This window comes from Periophthalmus magnuspinnatus, chromosome 2 (genome assembly GCF_009829125.3).
Source record: "Periophthalmus magnuspinnatus isolate fPerMag1 chromosome 2, fPerMag1.2.pri, whole genome shotgun sequence".
NCBI lineage: Eukaryota > Metazoa > Chordata > Actinopteri > Gobiiformes > Gobiidae > Periophthalmus > Periophthalmus magnuspinnatus.
Window position 1 is genome coordinate 15,911,694 of NC_047127.1, and position 15,037 is coordinate 15,926,730.

A 15,037-nucleotide genomic window follows, 5' to 3' on the forward strand; every position below is an offset into this window, starting at 1 on the left:
TATTTTTTCCATATTACCCACATTTTAAACCTCTTTGTGAAGCTTTTGTCCTGTTTTGTCTGTTTTTGACTCCTATTTTTGGAGTGAATCCTGCTCTGCTCCACGCCAAGTCCCTGCGCTCTGATTGGACATTGTGGGTGGTATCACCATGGCGACGGCGGTGCTGGCTCTGATGTTGATGATGGGATGTATTCTGACGGAGACGCAGCTCGTCCCCCGAGGTCAGAGGACAAAGGCTCTATGTTTATGTATTAAAAGTTTATAGAAATCACAGTGTCACCTCACAGAGACAGGTTCAACAAGGCCCAGGTAATTTCTACAAATCTATAAACACAATTAATAAGAATAAGACAAAATTTGTGGAACCTTAAGTTTAGATTTGCATTTCTGTATAGGTTTAGACCTGGTTTATTCCTAAATTAGAGCTGGAATAGTTCAGTTATAGACCTGGTTTAGATCTGGTTTAGCCCTATATCAGACATGGAATAGTCCTGTTATAGTCCCGAATTAGTCCTATTATAGACCTGATTTAGACTTGGTTTGGACCTAGATTAGACCTGGAATAGTCCTTTTATAGACCTGAAATAGTCTTATTATAGAGCTTGTTTAGACCTGGTTTAGACCTATATTAGACCTGGAATAGTCCTGTTATAGTCCCGAATTAGTCCTATTATGGACTTGGTTTAGACCTGGAATAGTCCTATTATAGACCTGGTTTAGACCTGGAATAGTCCTGGTATAGACCTGGTTTAGACCTAGTTTAGCACAAGATTAGACCTGGAATAGTCCTGTTATAGACCTGGTTTAGCACAAGATTAGACCTGGAATAGTCCTTTTATAGTCTTGGTTTAGACTTGGTTTTGAACCTAGATTAGACCTGGAAGAGTCCTGTTATAGACCTGGATTAGATCTGGTGGTACTTGCCAGATGTTTTAGTCGGTTTCTTTGGTGTGAAACATTTGAGAGACACTGGTCTAATGTGCAGTTTTAGCTTTCTGAGGAATCTGGGACAATTAAAAGTATTTACACCTTTAAAACTTTCTGTTCAAAAACACAGTATACTTTGTACTGTAGTACTTTAACTGTAGAAGTCTAAGTGCATGTGAGCTGAGTCTGCACTTGGATGTGTGTGAATGTGAGAGTGTGCACATGAGATGAGCATACATGTGCACATAAGCCTATGTATGTGCACATGTTTGTGTGCATGTTTGTGTGTGAGTGTGTGCACGTGAGCGGAAAATGTACATGCACGTGAGACTATGTATGTGTGTGTGCTTGTGAGTGTGTGCGCGTGAGCTGAGCCTGTACTTGCACATAAGTGAGTGTGTGTGGAGAGTATTTGAGTGTGCATGGGTTTGTAGAGTGCACGTGTGTATGTGTGCACACGTGAGCTAAGCCTGTCAAACTAAACTCTGGCTTTACTCTCACACTTTACAAAACACTGTTTGTGTTGCAATACTTAAACTGCAGAGGAGTGCACGTGAGTGTGTGTGTGGTGTGCATGTGTGCATATATGTGTGTGCGTGCACGTGTGTTGCAGTCTGACAGTAAACATGAGCAGTTTTATGTATGTGTGGCGTGCACGTGCATGTATGTGTGTATGTGTGTGCATGTGTGTGTATGTGTGTGTGCGTGCCATGTGCTGCAGTCTGACAGTAAACATGAGCACTTTTGTATTCTATACAAAAGCCTGAACTTGACACAAATATTTAGAACTTTTAAAACAGAAATGACCCACTTTCTCTGACACTCTGAGCTCTAACCCACATTCTGTTTGTGCCAGATGCCCTCCCGCTCACTGTCATTACCTGTGACAGGACTCTGTGTCACGTTTGGGGTTGGTACAAACAGCAAAACAACACCAAAACGTCTCTAATGAGCTCCGCAGTTTGAGTTTGTGTTCTGTGGGTTTTTCAGAGTCAAACTTTAGGTCTTTAGTCTTAAACTTCACACATTTGATGTAACTTAGTTTGATGCTGTGTACAGGCCGTAATAGCAAACATAATCACATCAAGTAGACGCTCTGAAAGTATCATTATGATGTAAATCTCTCTAAATCTGACCTGCTCCACTATTTCTCCACATCATTCATCTTCATTTAGTTCATCTTTAAAGTACTTTTCACGACACGTCCCCAGAGTACTGGAGTAGTAGTAGTAGTAGCAGCAGAAGTGATGCAGTAATGTTATTTTAGATTATATAACAGTAGTTATGTTTGAAACAGGATCACAATGACATCATCATCACAACTTTCTCTCTCTCCTTCCCTCCTTCTCTCCTCTCTTTGCTCCCCCCATTTGTTCTCTTTTTCCCTCTCTCCTCTGTCTTTCTCCTCCCTTACTCCTCCTTTTCTCCACTTTTTCTATGTACCTCTACCCCCCTCCTCTTTGTTCCCTGTCTCTCCTCTCCCTCTCCCGTCTTCCCTGTCTCTCTCCCCGGAGTCTTTTAACACTTTTCTGTGACAACTTAATTCATGTTTCCCTTCCTCCTTCCCTTTCTCTCTCACCCTCCTCTGTCTCTCTCTCTCTACTCTTTATCTTCTCTCGCCCCTCTCCCTCCTTTTCTCTCTTCTTCCTCTCTCTATCTCTCTCCTCTTCCACTCTCTCTCCCTCCTCTCCCTCTCCTCTTCCCCTCCCTCTTTTCTCTCTCTTCTCTTCCCCTCCCTCCCTCCCTCCCTCCCTCTCCCTTGTCTCTCCTCATCCTCTCTCTCCTCCCTCTTCTCTTCCCCTACCCTTTCTCTCACTTCTTCCCCTATGCTCTCTGTCTCTCCTCTACTTTTCCCTTCCCTCTCTCCTCTTCCTATCCTCTCTGTCTACTCTTCCACTCACTTTCTCTCTCTCTCCTCTTCCTCTCTCCCTCCGCCCCCTCTCCTCTTCCCCTCCCTCTCTCCCTCCTCTCCCTCTCACCATCCCCATCTTCTACCTTCTTTCCCCCTCTCTCCTCTTTGAATACTTTTCTGCTCAGTTTCTCTCTCTCTTCTTCTTTCTCTCTTTCATCCTCTTCTCCCTTTCTCTCCCTTCTTTCTTTCTCCCTCTCCCCCATCTTTCTCCTCCCTCTATCTCTCTTCTTTCTCTCGCTCCAGATCAAAACTGAAACATTAACCAAAAGAAAAGCTCACTTTGCCTCTCGTCTGCACTCTCTTTATCATTAGACGGGGGGGGATGTCTGGCTCAACGACACAACAAACCAGAAAACCTCCTGTTAGAGGGAAAAGGATAACTGTAAAGATTCACTGTGTAATTTTCGTAAAACTCTTCACTGTGGCATTAAACCTGTATCTCCAAGGAGCAGGCAGGTGATGCAGTAAGGCCCAAGTTACAGGTCAGAGCTGTGGAGAGGCAAGCCCACTCACACTAACAATGAAAAGACTGTAATTGACTAAATAAGTTTAATGCCTTACTGCGGAACATTCAAACCAATAACATAAAGCCAAAGTCACTCAGTCCATGTCCAGAGTCTGTGTCCTGAGGTAGTTACCTTGTTATTGCGTGATTGTATATAGAAATGGACATCGCTAACCTGCTAGCCGCCGTGTTCTAAACAGGAAGTGAGCATTGGCACGCTTCTAGTTCCATTTACTTTGGTTCCAATTCACTTTCTATTGAAAAAGCATCGCCGCTCTCTCTGTAAGTGCTGCTGTCAGACTCATCATTTTGGTCTTAAAATGTTCGTATTACCCCGCTCTACATGATCCTGGGGTTTAATATGAACATTAATAACAGACAAATCAGGCGCCTTCTTTCTCCCGAGGTCGTTCCCGTGAGCGTTAGCAACAGTTTTGATTGACAGCGTTGCAGTCCAGCTCTTTATACAGTCTGTGGTGTTAGTATATGTTCTGTGTTGTTAGCGTGTAGCGTAGATGTTCCACACGCGTGTTCTGTCACGTGTGTCTTACATAAGCCCGTCTCTGGTTCTGCGTCTGTAAAAACATTTATGAGCTCATGTTTGACTTCTGTTTCTGTTAAACTCTCATTTCACAACGTCAGAAATAACCTAAAGCTTTCCCCGTTTAGACTCATCAAAGTAACTGTGTGAGGGAGAGGCTGTGGCTGCAGAGAAAACGTGCCCTTGAGCAACACACACCTTGCCTCACAGTGTCTGCCCTTTTCTGAGACTGGCTCATACAGTTTAAAGCGCCTCCGTGTAACTTTTTAGCCAAATTATATACTAAAATCAAAGTAAGAACTAAGTAAAACATTTTTAAAAGTGTGTCCTTACCGCGAGTGTGCTTGACTCTTCACAAACCTGACTCTAGGCTTGGAGTGTGCTTGTGTGGAAATGTTCCTTTGGCTGTAACTGATCTATGTTCAAGGAGAATGTTCCGAAGTATGGCTTTAACTTTATATTTCCATGGAATCATGCAGGTGACACCTCCAGAAAGTTATGCACCGTGGCTTTAAATAAGACTGAAAAGAACAATTATTACAATACACTATTAAACCCGCAAGATCATAATAACGCTCAGATGCCCTGCCTGTGTGTCAGATGCCCTACCTGTGTCTCTTATTCTGTATAAAAGCTGCTCACTCTGTGGGTTAGACTTCTACAAACATGTTCTGAAATGCAGTAGATTCTTGGATCAGTTTAAAGTTCAGATTTCAGTGTGTCCCAGAAGTGAATGCTCCTGCCTGCTCCTACCTCCTCCTGTCTGCTCCTACCTGCTCCTGCCTGCTCCTGTCTGCTCCTGCCTCCTCCTGTCTGCTCCTGTCTGCTCCTGCCTGGTCCTGCCTGGTCCTGCCTCCTGCTGTCTGCTCCTACTTGCTCCTGTCTGCTCCTGTCTGCTCCTGTCTGCACCTGCCTGTTCCTGCTTGCTCCTATCTGCTCCTGCCTGCTCCTGTCTGCACCTGCCTGCTCCTATCTGCACCTGCCTGCTCCTGCTTGCTCCTGTCTGCTCCTGGCTGCTCCTGTCTGCTCCTGCCTGCTCCTACCTCCTCCTGTCTGCTCCTGCCTCCTCCTGTCTGCTCCTGCCTGCTCCTGTCTGCTCCTGCCTGGTCCTGCCTCCTGCTGTCTGCTCCTGCCTGCTCCTACTTGCTCCTGTCTGCTCCTGCTTGCTCCTGTCTGCTCCTGCCTGCTCCTGTCTGCACCTGCCTGTTCCTGCTTGCTCCTATCTGCTCCTGTCTGCACCTGCCTACTCCTGCTTGCTCCTATCTGCACCTGCCTGCTCCTGCTTGCTCCTGTCTGCTCCTGCCTGCTCCTGTGTGCTCCTGTCTGCTCCTGTCTGCTCCTGCCTGCTCCTGTCTGCTCCTGTCTGCTCCTGTCTGCTCCTCTGGCTCTCTTCCTTTGGATCTGTTCCTCGGACTCTGCTTTTTTGGCTCTGCTCCTCTGGCTCTTCGCCTCCCCTCCTGCCTGCTCCTGCCGAAAAGATTATCTGTTGTAGTTCAGCCTGAGGAGTTTCTTTTGTGTGTAAACGTTCAAACTTAAATCCTCTAAACTCTGAGTCACTCTGTAAACATGAAGCTGCACAGATTTAAACTGAACCAGTCCATTCACGTTTCACCTGTCACTACTCACTCATGTGTCAAGGGTTAAAGGTCACACGGGGCTACACCAGGGTGATTGGCTCCACAAACTCATCATGTTAATCTTATGCCTTAAAGTCCTTTGAACTGACAACGATCACGTCTTTGGGTTTGGATAATGTCACCACTTTCTGAAGCTGTTCCTATAACACAGGTCCTTCTCTGTCCTGTAGGTCCCGGGCTGAAGCTGCGTGTGCGTGTGAACGTAACTGAGGATACCATCGTGTTCCGCTTCCTCCCTGCCTCTAGTCCGGGTTCTGGTCCTGATTCTGGTTCTGGTTCCCGGGTCCGTTTGGAGGGGCATGTTGTGGGGTACGGCAGCGGCAGCAGCGCCCCGCAGTTCATTCCATTGCCACAAGGGGGACTGAGCTATGTCACCGAACTGGGTAAGACACAAAGATCGTATAAAGAAGTAAACTAAGTGAGTGTGACGTCACCCGTAGTGTCTGGCTCCAGTCAAATGAAGCTCGTTGAAGCTCGTAGTTATAGGGGTGGATTTGGAGCAGAGTTCCATATTTGGAATTCCAACCACGGGTATCATAGCAACCAAAGAGACAATCTGGAGTTGGCACTTTCGCAACGCTGTCAACCAAACTTGTTGCTAATGTTAGTGGGATCAACCTTGGAGAAAGAAGGCACCTGATTTGTCTGTTATTAATGTTCATATCTTCATTTTATGGACACAACAGCAAAATAAAAACACCAGGATCATGTAGAGCGGGTTAACAGACATTGTAAGACCAAAATGACGAGTCTGACAGCAGCAGTCAAGAAGAGAGGGGTGAGAGTAAGTGTAATCCTCCAGCTGCACTGCTCCACGTGCCACAGCTCACACACAAAACACAAATCAACCCCCAATGAGTCTCTAAGTCTCAGTTTTAGAATTAGTCGTTCTGAAGCTTTATCATTAGACTCCAGTCAGATACAGAAATGCCTATGTCTGTTTAGGGTCGTTTGGGCACTCCACCTTTGGCTCCACCCACAATGCTGCTCTGTGATCGGTTTAAACCAGTGGAGGTCCAGTTGTGCCAGATGTATTGTTCTCAGAGGATCCTTGTGTACAGAGTTAGGTCACACTGCACCATGAGCTCTGTTTGTGATGCAACTTGTGTACAGTGCCCCCCACACTGAACAATGGTAATAATAATGATGCTTAATCCAGTGAAGTCCCAGTTGAATATTTGATACATGTTTAATCTGCTCTCTGCCTCGTCAACAGTTCTGTGTGTTCCTCTGTGTCTCTGAGGGTGTGTCTGTGTCTGTAGCCCGCGGTCTTAAGATGAAACATCATAAATAATAACTGTAAACCCAGTGAAATCCAATTTGAATATTTGATCCATGTTACTCTGAGCCGAGGGCGCGTCCATGTCCGTCATCTCGCTGAGCTTGCGGTCTCATTCTGGATTCAAAGGAACATTTTGTGGTAAAGTCCTTCATTTGTGGCTCTGCTCAAATCCATCGTGTGGTTCAGACCCGACCGGGCGCTGGTTCAACTCCCACTACACAAATCAGGACTAAACCGCAAATAAAACTCAAGCTCCCACAGGGGCTGTTTATGAGTTTTACCAACAAAGAAACACATTTATACAAGAAACAACAACACTCTGTCTACCCAACCACAGCATCTTGAGGATGGGAGGACATCTGACACACACAGGGAAACAGGAGGATGATTTAGATCTGGTTTAGCTCTGGTTTAGTCCTGGTTTAGTCCTGGTTTAGACCTAATTTAGTCTTGGTTTAGACCTAGGCCTGGTTTAGTCCTGGTTGAGTTCTGGTTCAGTCTGCATTCAGTCTGCATTCAGTCCGGGTTCAGTCTGGGTTCAGACCTGGTTTAGAACTGGTTTAGTTCTGGTTCAGTTTGCATTCAGACCTGGTTTAGTTCTCTTCCTGAGCCGGTCCTTAGCCTGATGTTAAACAGGAAGAGCCTGAGGGAACCATCCATCATCCCAACACAAACAAAACCAAAATAATGAAGCTGTAGGAAATTAAACAGAGATTATGAAACCTTAATTTTAAAACTTTAATTCTAAAACATGAAAGACTAAATAAAGTATGTGGTGTTTACAGTGAAACAGCTGATAAATAAAATATTAAAGATAAAAGAGAAGAGAGGAGGAGCCTGAGGGAACATCCGTCACCACCACTCAAGCTCACATTTACACTAAACACATAAAGTCACTGCTCAGGCACTCAGGACCAGACCAGAACTAAACAAAGACTAAACCAGGACTTGACCAGCACTAGACCAGGACTGGACCAGGATTAGGTCAAGACTAGACCAGGACTAAACCAGGACTAGACCAGGACTAGACCAGCACTAGACCAGGACTAGACTAGGATTAGGTCAGGACTAGACCAGAGCTAAAGCAGGACTAGACCAGGACTAAACAAGGACTAAACCAGGACTATATAAGAACTAAGACAAGACTAAAGGGTTAGAACTGGTTTAGTTCTGGTGTAGAACAAAAACAAACCAGGTCTGCCATCTGGACTAAAGTGGGCTCAAACCAGCATCCAAACATACAAGTTTGAATACACCATTTTCACACATGTTAGTGCTCAGTGAACCGTCCCCAGTGGCACTAGATTTAGTTCTGTTTACTTTACTCTTGGGTCAGTCCTGTTCACATACACCAAGCATCATTCACCCCAAACACCATGAGCCACTTGAGAGTCCATCAGCTGATCAAAGAACTTATTTCTGTGACAATGAGCTTTAAGAGACAGGGCCCAGTGAAAACACGTGCACTTCCCCTATACACGGTGGTCTTTTTTTTCACCTGTGGCTAAATACACCATGAGGACTGTTCACTTTGGTGGTGAAGGAGAAAAAGCTTTTTGAACGACCCACAGACAGACCCAGGCTCACCTGTGCAGACAGACCCAGGCTCACCTGCACAAACAGACTAACAGTAGCTCTGCAAGGCCCATTCAGACAAATGTACGTGAACCGAGTGCTTTTTTGCCCAATTTCAAGCACTTTTACTGTCACAATGGACTGCGTAGGTCGACCTGAATTTGGCCGCATTCACAGAATGAGGGTGGAGCCACTCCGAGATCTCTTGTTTCAAGCGCTCTCAGACCAGCAGTGTCCTGTGGTCCAGAGTGCGACTGTTGGGTTCACACCAGCCCAAGCACCGCTCTTGGACCAATGATCTTTTACGTCGACCTAACTAGAGGCAATGTGAAATATTGGTATTTTCTGTACACAAATAAGCCAAATGTATTTGTTTTTCAGATGCAGAGCCCAAGTACCTCCTGTCTGTCCAAGGCATCCCAGAGACAGACCTGCACCCGCACTGTACAGGTGACAAACATGCTACCCCCAGTGTACTGGTATACCCCAAAAACATCAACTTTTACATTTTTATTGTAATTATTCACAATTCAGAGCCCCAGTATGTAACATATTGCCAAAAAATAGATTACAGTAAAAGGATCTTTTTTCATTCTGAATCTTTTTTATAGCACTAGCACTGCAAAACCTGCATCCTTAACCTGTTCTTGCATTTCCACAAACCTGACTCTTATTTAGCCTCCTCCTACATGTTTCCATGGACATGGCTCTCTTGACTATAATATTCCACAGTATGGCATAGAATGTTTCTGTCTCCATGGAGAATGTTCTTAAGTATGCCTTTAACTTTCTATTTCCATGGAAACAGGCAAGTGGTATGCCACCTCCACAAAGCTGCATACTACATCTTTAAAATTCAAGAAAATCTGAAGATAAACTTTTACTTTTTTACATTTTTCCTTCATGTTTTAAACTAGAACATGGGTCATTCTAAACCAGATGTCCTCCTGTGTGTGCTCCAGGTAAAGTGGACCTCCAGACTCCCCTGAGGCTAGTGGTGCGCTACGTCAGCCCCACAGCAGTGCTCCTGTCCTGGGCTCCACACCCACACACACCCCTGGGAGACATCCTGGGACACTGCCTCCAGGACGGGTATGAGACCAGCTTTAATCCTGGTTTAGTCCTGGTTTAGTTCTGGGTTAGCCCTGAATTAGTCCAGATTCAGACCTGCTTTAGTCCTAGTCCTTTAGTCTTAGTCCTACATTAGTCCTGGTAAAGTCCTGGTTTATACCTGCTTTAGTCCCAGTTTAGCCCTGGTTTAGTCCTGGTTTAGTCTTGGTTTAGTTCTGGTTTTGTCCTGGTTTAGTTCTGGTTTAGTCCTGATTTAGTCTTGGTTTAGTCCTGGTTTAGTCCTGGTTTAGTTCTGGTTTAGTGCTGGTTTAGTGCTGATTTAGTCCTGGTTTAGTTCTGGTTTAGTGCTGGTTTAGTGCTGATTTAGTCCTGGTTTAGTTCTGGTTTAGTGCTGGTTTAGTGCTGATTTAGTCCTGCTTTCGCCTTGGTTTAGTCCTATTTTAGTCTTAGTTTAGTCCTGGTAAAGTGCTGCTTTAGTCCTGCTTGAGTCCTAGTTTAGTCCTGTATTAGTGCTGGTGTAGTTCTGGTTTAGTCCTGGTTTAGTCCTGGTTTAGTCCTGTTTCTATTCCAGATTCTACACAGTGCGTTGGCGTGAGCGCTCCAGCAAATGGCAGTATGAGTGGTGTCCAACCAGTGACACGGTTTTGTCGGACCTGGAGCCGGGCTCGGAGTATGAGTTTAGTGTGAGAGCTACACGCCGTGACCACCTCAGGTACAGACTATACACGCCCACCTCAGACCACACCCACCTCAGGTACAAGACTATACACACCCACTTCAGACCACGCCCACTTCACGTACCACCACCTCAGGTACACCCACTTCAGGTAGACCCACTTCAGGTACACCTATCTCAGGTACACCCACTTCAGGTAAACCCACTTCAGGTACACCCACTTCAGGTAGACCCACTTCAGGTACACCCACTTCAGGTAAACCCACTTCAGGTAAACCCACTTCAGGTACACCCACTTCAGGTACACCCACCTCAGGTACACCCACCTCAGGTACACCCACTTCAGGTACACCCACCTCAGGTACACCCACCTCAGGTACACCCACCTCAGGTATGAGACTATACACGCCCACCTCAGGTACACCTCAGGTACACCTCAGGTACACTCACTTCAGGTACACCTCAGATACACCTCAGGTAGACCCACCACAGGTATGGGACTGTCTATAGACTTCAAACTATAGACTCACTAATATTATGCCTAAAAGTCATCTGACAGGTTTTATGTTTGTCTAATTCTGACTTGGTTTGGTGAATAGTACTTGTGCTAAATATTTATGTTAGTTTACATCAGTTAAGCGGCAGTTTATGAAGAAAAGTTGAAAAATACAGTAAAACAGAATCCCTCTGCCTGTGTCATCAACACAGAAAACACAGGCACAAGGAAGGCATTTTTCTGACACTTTAAACCTTCATTTAACTAAATAAAGGAGCTGTCATGTATTTGTATTAGTCTAGTCATAACTATTGTGTAATTTAAACAAGTTTTGGCCTTTGGACTTAGTCACATCTGCTGCCTGTGTAAAACCAGGAAGTAACATTATACATTATTATACATTATTCACCCATTCAGGATTCTAATTATATTTAATTTTTTTATTTCCAGCGGCGACTGGAGCAAACCGGTTTACCACAGCACCAATGGCAACCGTGAGTCACATTATATCATCATCTTTAACCAAAACTACTACAATACAGGCATTACAATGGGTTTATTAAAGCTCAAATGACTGTTTTAAGCCTCTTGCCTCTCCAAAGACCTGACTCATACCTTTACGTTATAGAGTCTGGAAATGTTCCATAGTATGACATTAAACACATCTCTGTCTACTGAGAATGTTCCAGACTAGGGCTTCAACTTTTTATCTCCATTCAGTGCAGGTTGCAACAAATCACCAGAAATGTTCCACTGTGGGGCTTTAAATGAAAATCTGATACCTTCAATTGTATTTTTTTTCAGTTTTTCTTTTATTTTTTTTAGACAAACCTCCACTGAAAACGTTTAAACTCAGGAATCCCTTGGGACGAGCTCTGGTAGGAATTTAACATTATTTATACACATTTATTTATTTTAGGCAGCTTTAGTCATGTTTAGTTTATTTTTAGCCTCGAACTTGTTTTGACTGCATTGTCTTTGCATGTTTCAGAGTCCGAGGGGCCGCTCCCTGTTTCCTCCTCGTCCCGGTCAGAATCTTTTTTATCAAATAATTTCGTCTTTTGTTTATTTTAATCTGAAGTTTCACTTTTTGTTTCTTTGTCCTCTCAGCGCTCCACAATAGAACCAGACTATCTTTACTCAACCAAGGATTCAACCACCGAACCGGACTGGGTAAGAACTACTAATGTCTGCTCCTCTGGCTCTGCTCCTCTTTCTCTGCTCCTCTGGCTCTGCTCCTCTGGCTCTTCTCCTCTGGTTCTGCTCTTCTGGTTCTTCTCCTCGTGATTTTGGAGGTAAATTGTAACTTGAGATCAATTTTAGCATTTTTAACGTCATCTGGAAACGTTTATGTCTCAGATCTGGACCACGTGTTTCTAATGTCCAAGTCCAGGTACAGCTCTGAGAAAGAGAGAGAAAGTCCTGGTATCGTCGTGGATTAGTCGTGGATTAGTCGTGGATTAGTCCTGGATTAGTCCTGGATTAGTCCTAGGTTAGTTCTGGTGTGGTGTTCTTTTTTAGTTTTGATTTAGGTTAGTTTTTGTATAGTCCTGGGTTAGTTCTGGTTTAGTCCTGGGTTAGTTCTGGTGTGGACCTTATTTAGCACTATTTTAGTTATGTCTTACCTTTACTCTCGGGCTATTTGGTCCAGGTTCAGTCCTAGGTCAGTCGTTGGTTTAGTCCTGATTCAATGCTGGGTTAGTCCCGGTGATAGTGTTGTCCAGTCCAGTCTGGTCCAGTCTGGCTATGCTTCTGTTGTAAGGAGTATTATACCTCTGATGACGTAAGCCAAGATAACAGGGACTGAGCTGGCAGTGAGAGCCCTCAGTACAGCACAGAAATTTAAGATCTGCAATAACAAATAGTGAATAAAATCTGTATTCTGCCAGCAACACTCTCAATTAATCAGCCAGAACATCAGCCACATGTGTTCTCACGACAGATGGCTCTTATTGTGAAGTTTTAGACTTATTTTCTTACATGACTCTACAAAACAAAAAAATTTTGAGATCAATATTTCACATCAGATTCTGCCCAAACTCTTATATTTTTAGTTTAACGTGTTTGTTTTATGTTTAGTTCCTGAAAATCACATATGTCTAGAGCCTCCTCCAAAATAAAACTCCATCTGGCTCTTATTGTGAAAGGTCGCCTGTTTTATTTGTTTCTTAGGAGCGAGTTTAAATCTTGCACATGACTTCCCTGCACTCTACAAAACACCAACCTTTTAAGATAGATATTTCACATCAGATTCTCCTCAAACTCTAGTTTAGTTCCTGAGAATCGCACGTGCCCAGAGCTTCCTCCAAAATAAAATACCATCTGGCTCTTATTGTGAAAAGCCGCCTGTTTTATTTGTTTTGGAGCGAGTTTAAATCTGTTACATCATTTTTCGGTTTGATTTTGGCCAAACTTCAGTCGGTTAAACCCAGAACCTTCCCATTTCTGTTTTATAGATTCTATAGACTCTATATAGATTTGATGACTCGTTTGGCCTTGTGTGCATTTACAGCGCTTATGTAATGTTTAGCATCAAAGTCTGATTTTCCCACAAACCACATTTCAAACCATCTGAACGTGATTAGAGCTGACATGTTTTATAGAGATACCATCTGTCCATAGAATCATGGAGTCATTCAGTTATATTACACAGTCCTGTAAGGGTCAGATGCACAGGAGAAGGTCTGAGGAGCAGAGGGTCAGAGGAGCAGAGGGTCAGAGGAGCAGAGGGTCAGAGGAGTAGAGGAGAGGGTCTGAGGAGTAGAGGAGAGGGTTTGAGGAGCAGAGGGTTAGAGGAGCAGAGGAGAGGGTCAGAGGAGCAGAGGAGAGGGTCTTAGGAGCAGAGGAGAGTGTCTGAGGAGCAGAGGACAAGGACAGAGGAGCAGAGGATAAGAGGAGCAGAGAAGAGGGTCAGAGGAGCAGAGGATAAGAGGAGCAGAGGAGATGGACAGAGGAGCAGAGTGTCTGAGGAGCAGAGGAGAGGGACAGAGAAGCAGAGTGTCTGAGGAGCAGAGGAGAGGGACAGAGAAGCAGAGGATAAGAGGAGCAGAGGAGAGGGACAGAGGAGCAGAGGGTCTGAGGAGCAGAGGAGAGGGTCAGAGGAGCAGAGGAGAGGAGCAGAGGAGAGGGTCTTAGGAGCAGAGGAGAGTTTCTGAGGAGCAGAGGACAAGGACAGAGGAGCAGAGGATAAGAGGAGCAGAGGAGAGGGTCAGAGGAGCAGAGGATAAGAGGAGCAGAGGAGATGGACAGAGGAGCAGAGTGTCTGAGGAGCAGAGGAGAGGGACAGAGAAGCAGAGTGTCTGAGGAGCAGAGGAGAGGGACAGAGAAGCAGAGGATAAGAGGAGCAGAGGAGAGGGACAGAGGAGCAGAGGGTCTGAGGAGCAGAGGAGAGGGTCAGAGGAGCAGAGGAGAGGAGCAGAGTGTCTGAGGAGCAGAGGAGAGGGTCTTAGGAGCAGAGGAGAGTTTCTGAGGAGCAGAGGACAAGGACAGAGGAGCAGAGGATAAGAGGAGCAGAGGAGAGGGTCAGAGGAAAAGAGGAGCAGAGGAGATGGACAGAGGAGCAGAGTGTCTGAGGAGCAGAGGAGAGGGACAGAGGAGCACAGGAGAGGGACAGAGGAGCAGAGTGTCTGAGGAGCAGAGGAGAGGGCCTTAGGAGCAGAGGAGAGGGTCAGAGGAGCAGAGGGTAAGAGGAGCAAAGGAGAGGAGCAAAGGAGAGGATCAGAGGAGTAGAGGAGTGGGCCAGATACAGAGCAGAGGGTCAGAAAGATGACAAACAAAAAGAGTTTATAGAACTGAACAAGGACTAAACAAGGACTATGGTCTTGGTCCTGGTCCTGGTGTTCTGGCTTTGGTCCTGGTCTTGGTCTTGGTAGTGGTCTTGGTTCTAGTCCTGATCTTGGCCTTGGTCTTGGTCCTGATCTTGGTCTTAGTCCTGGTCTCTCTCTTGGTCCTGGCTTATTCTTGGTTGTGGTTTATTCCTGATCCTGGTTCTTATGTAATCATGTGTCACGTTTCATTAACATTAATTCACTGTATTTTTGGTTTGATTCTGTGGTTTTGTGTTTGGGCCAAAACCAGAAACTGTGACTCACATGTGGAAGAGAGCCCCCATTTTAGAGCAGGATTTACTACTACTACTACTACTACTACTACTACTACTACTACTACTACTACAGGTTTTTTGTTTTTTGTTAGGGTTAGTTTAATTAATTATCTGGGTTTTTTTTGTTTGTTTTCTGTTTGTTAATTTTCTGTTCAACTCAGAGCCAGTGAACTTCAAATTGTATTCTAATGAAACATGAAAAGTAAAATGACATCTGAACGTAAGCCAGGTCTAAACCAGGTCTAAATCGGGACTAAACCAGGCCTAAACCAGGTCTAAACCAGGTCTAAACCAGGTCTAAACCAGGATTAAA

General features: G+C 44.9%; 2 protein-coding genes across 3 annotated transcripts in view; one reads left to right on the forward strand and one right to left on the reverse strand.

The window, feature by feature from the left end:
• The window catches only part of cdk15 (cyclin-dependent kinase 15), a 227,410-nt gene that overhangs the window by 135,043 nt on the left and 77,330 nt on the right, over positions 1 to 15,037 (reverse strand). The gene's annotated exons all lie outside the window — the stretch shown is intronic.
• The window catches only part of LOC117381152 (target of Nesh-SH3-like), a 22,842-nt gene continuing 7,805 nt past the window's right edge, over positions 1 to 15,037 (forward strand). Inside the window, exons 1-9 of the mRNA XM_055226466.1 lie at positions 1 to 221; positions 5,693 to 5,905; positions 8,761 to 8,829; positions 9,342 to 9,471; positions 10,022 to 10,162; positions 11,073 to 11,116; positions 11,448 to 11,500; positions 11,614 to 11,650; positions 11,733 to 11,795. Of these exons, the coding sequence (XP_055082441.1) occupies positions 149 to 221; positions 5,693 to 5,905; positions 8,761 to 8,829; positions 9,342 to 9,471; positions 10,022 to 10,162; positions 11,073 to 11,116; positions 11,448 to 11,500; positions 11,614 to 11,650; positions 11,733 to 11,795 (823 nt within the window). The 5' untranslated portion in view covers positions 1 to 148. The remainder of the gene's footprint in view (positions 222 to 5,692; positions 5,906 to 8,760; positions 8,830 to 9,341; positions 9,472 to 10,021; positions 10,163 to 11,072; positions 11,117 to 11,447; positions 11,501 to 11,613; positions 11,651 to 11,732; positions 11,796 to 15,037) is intronic.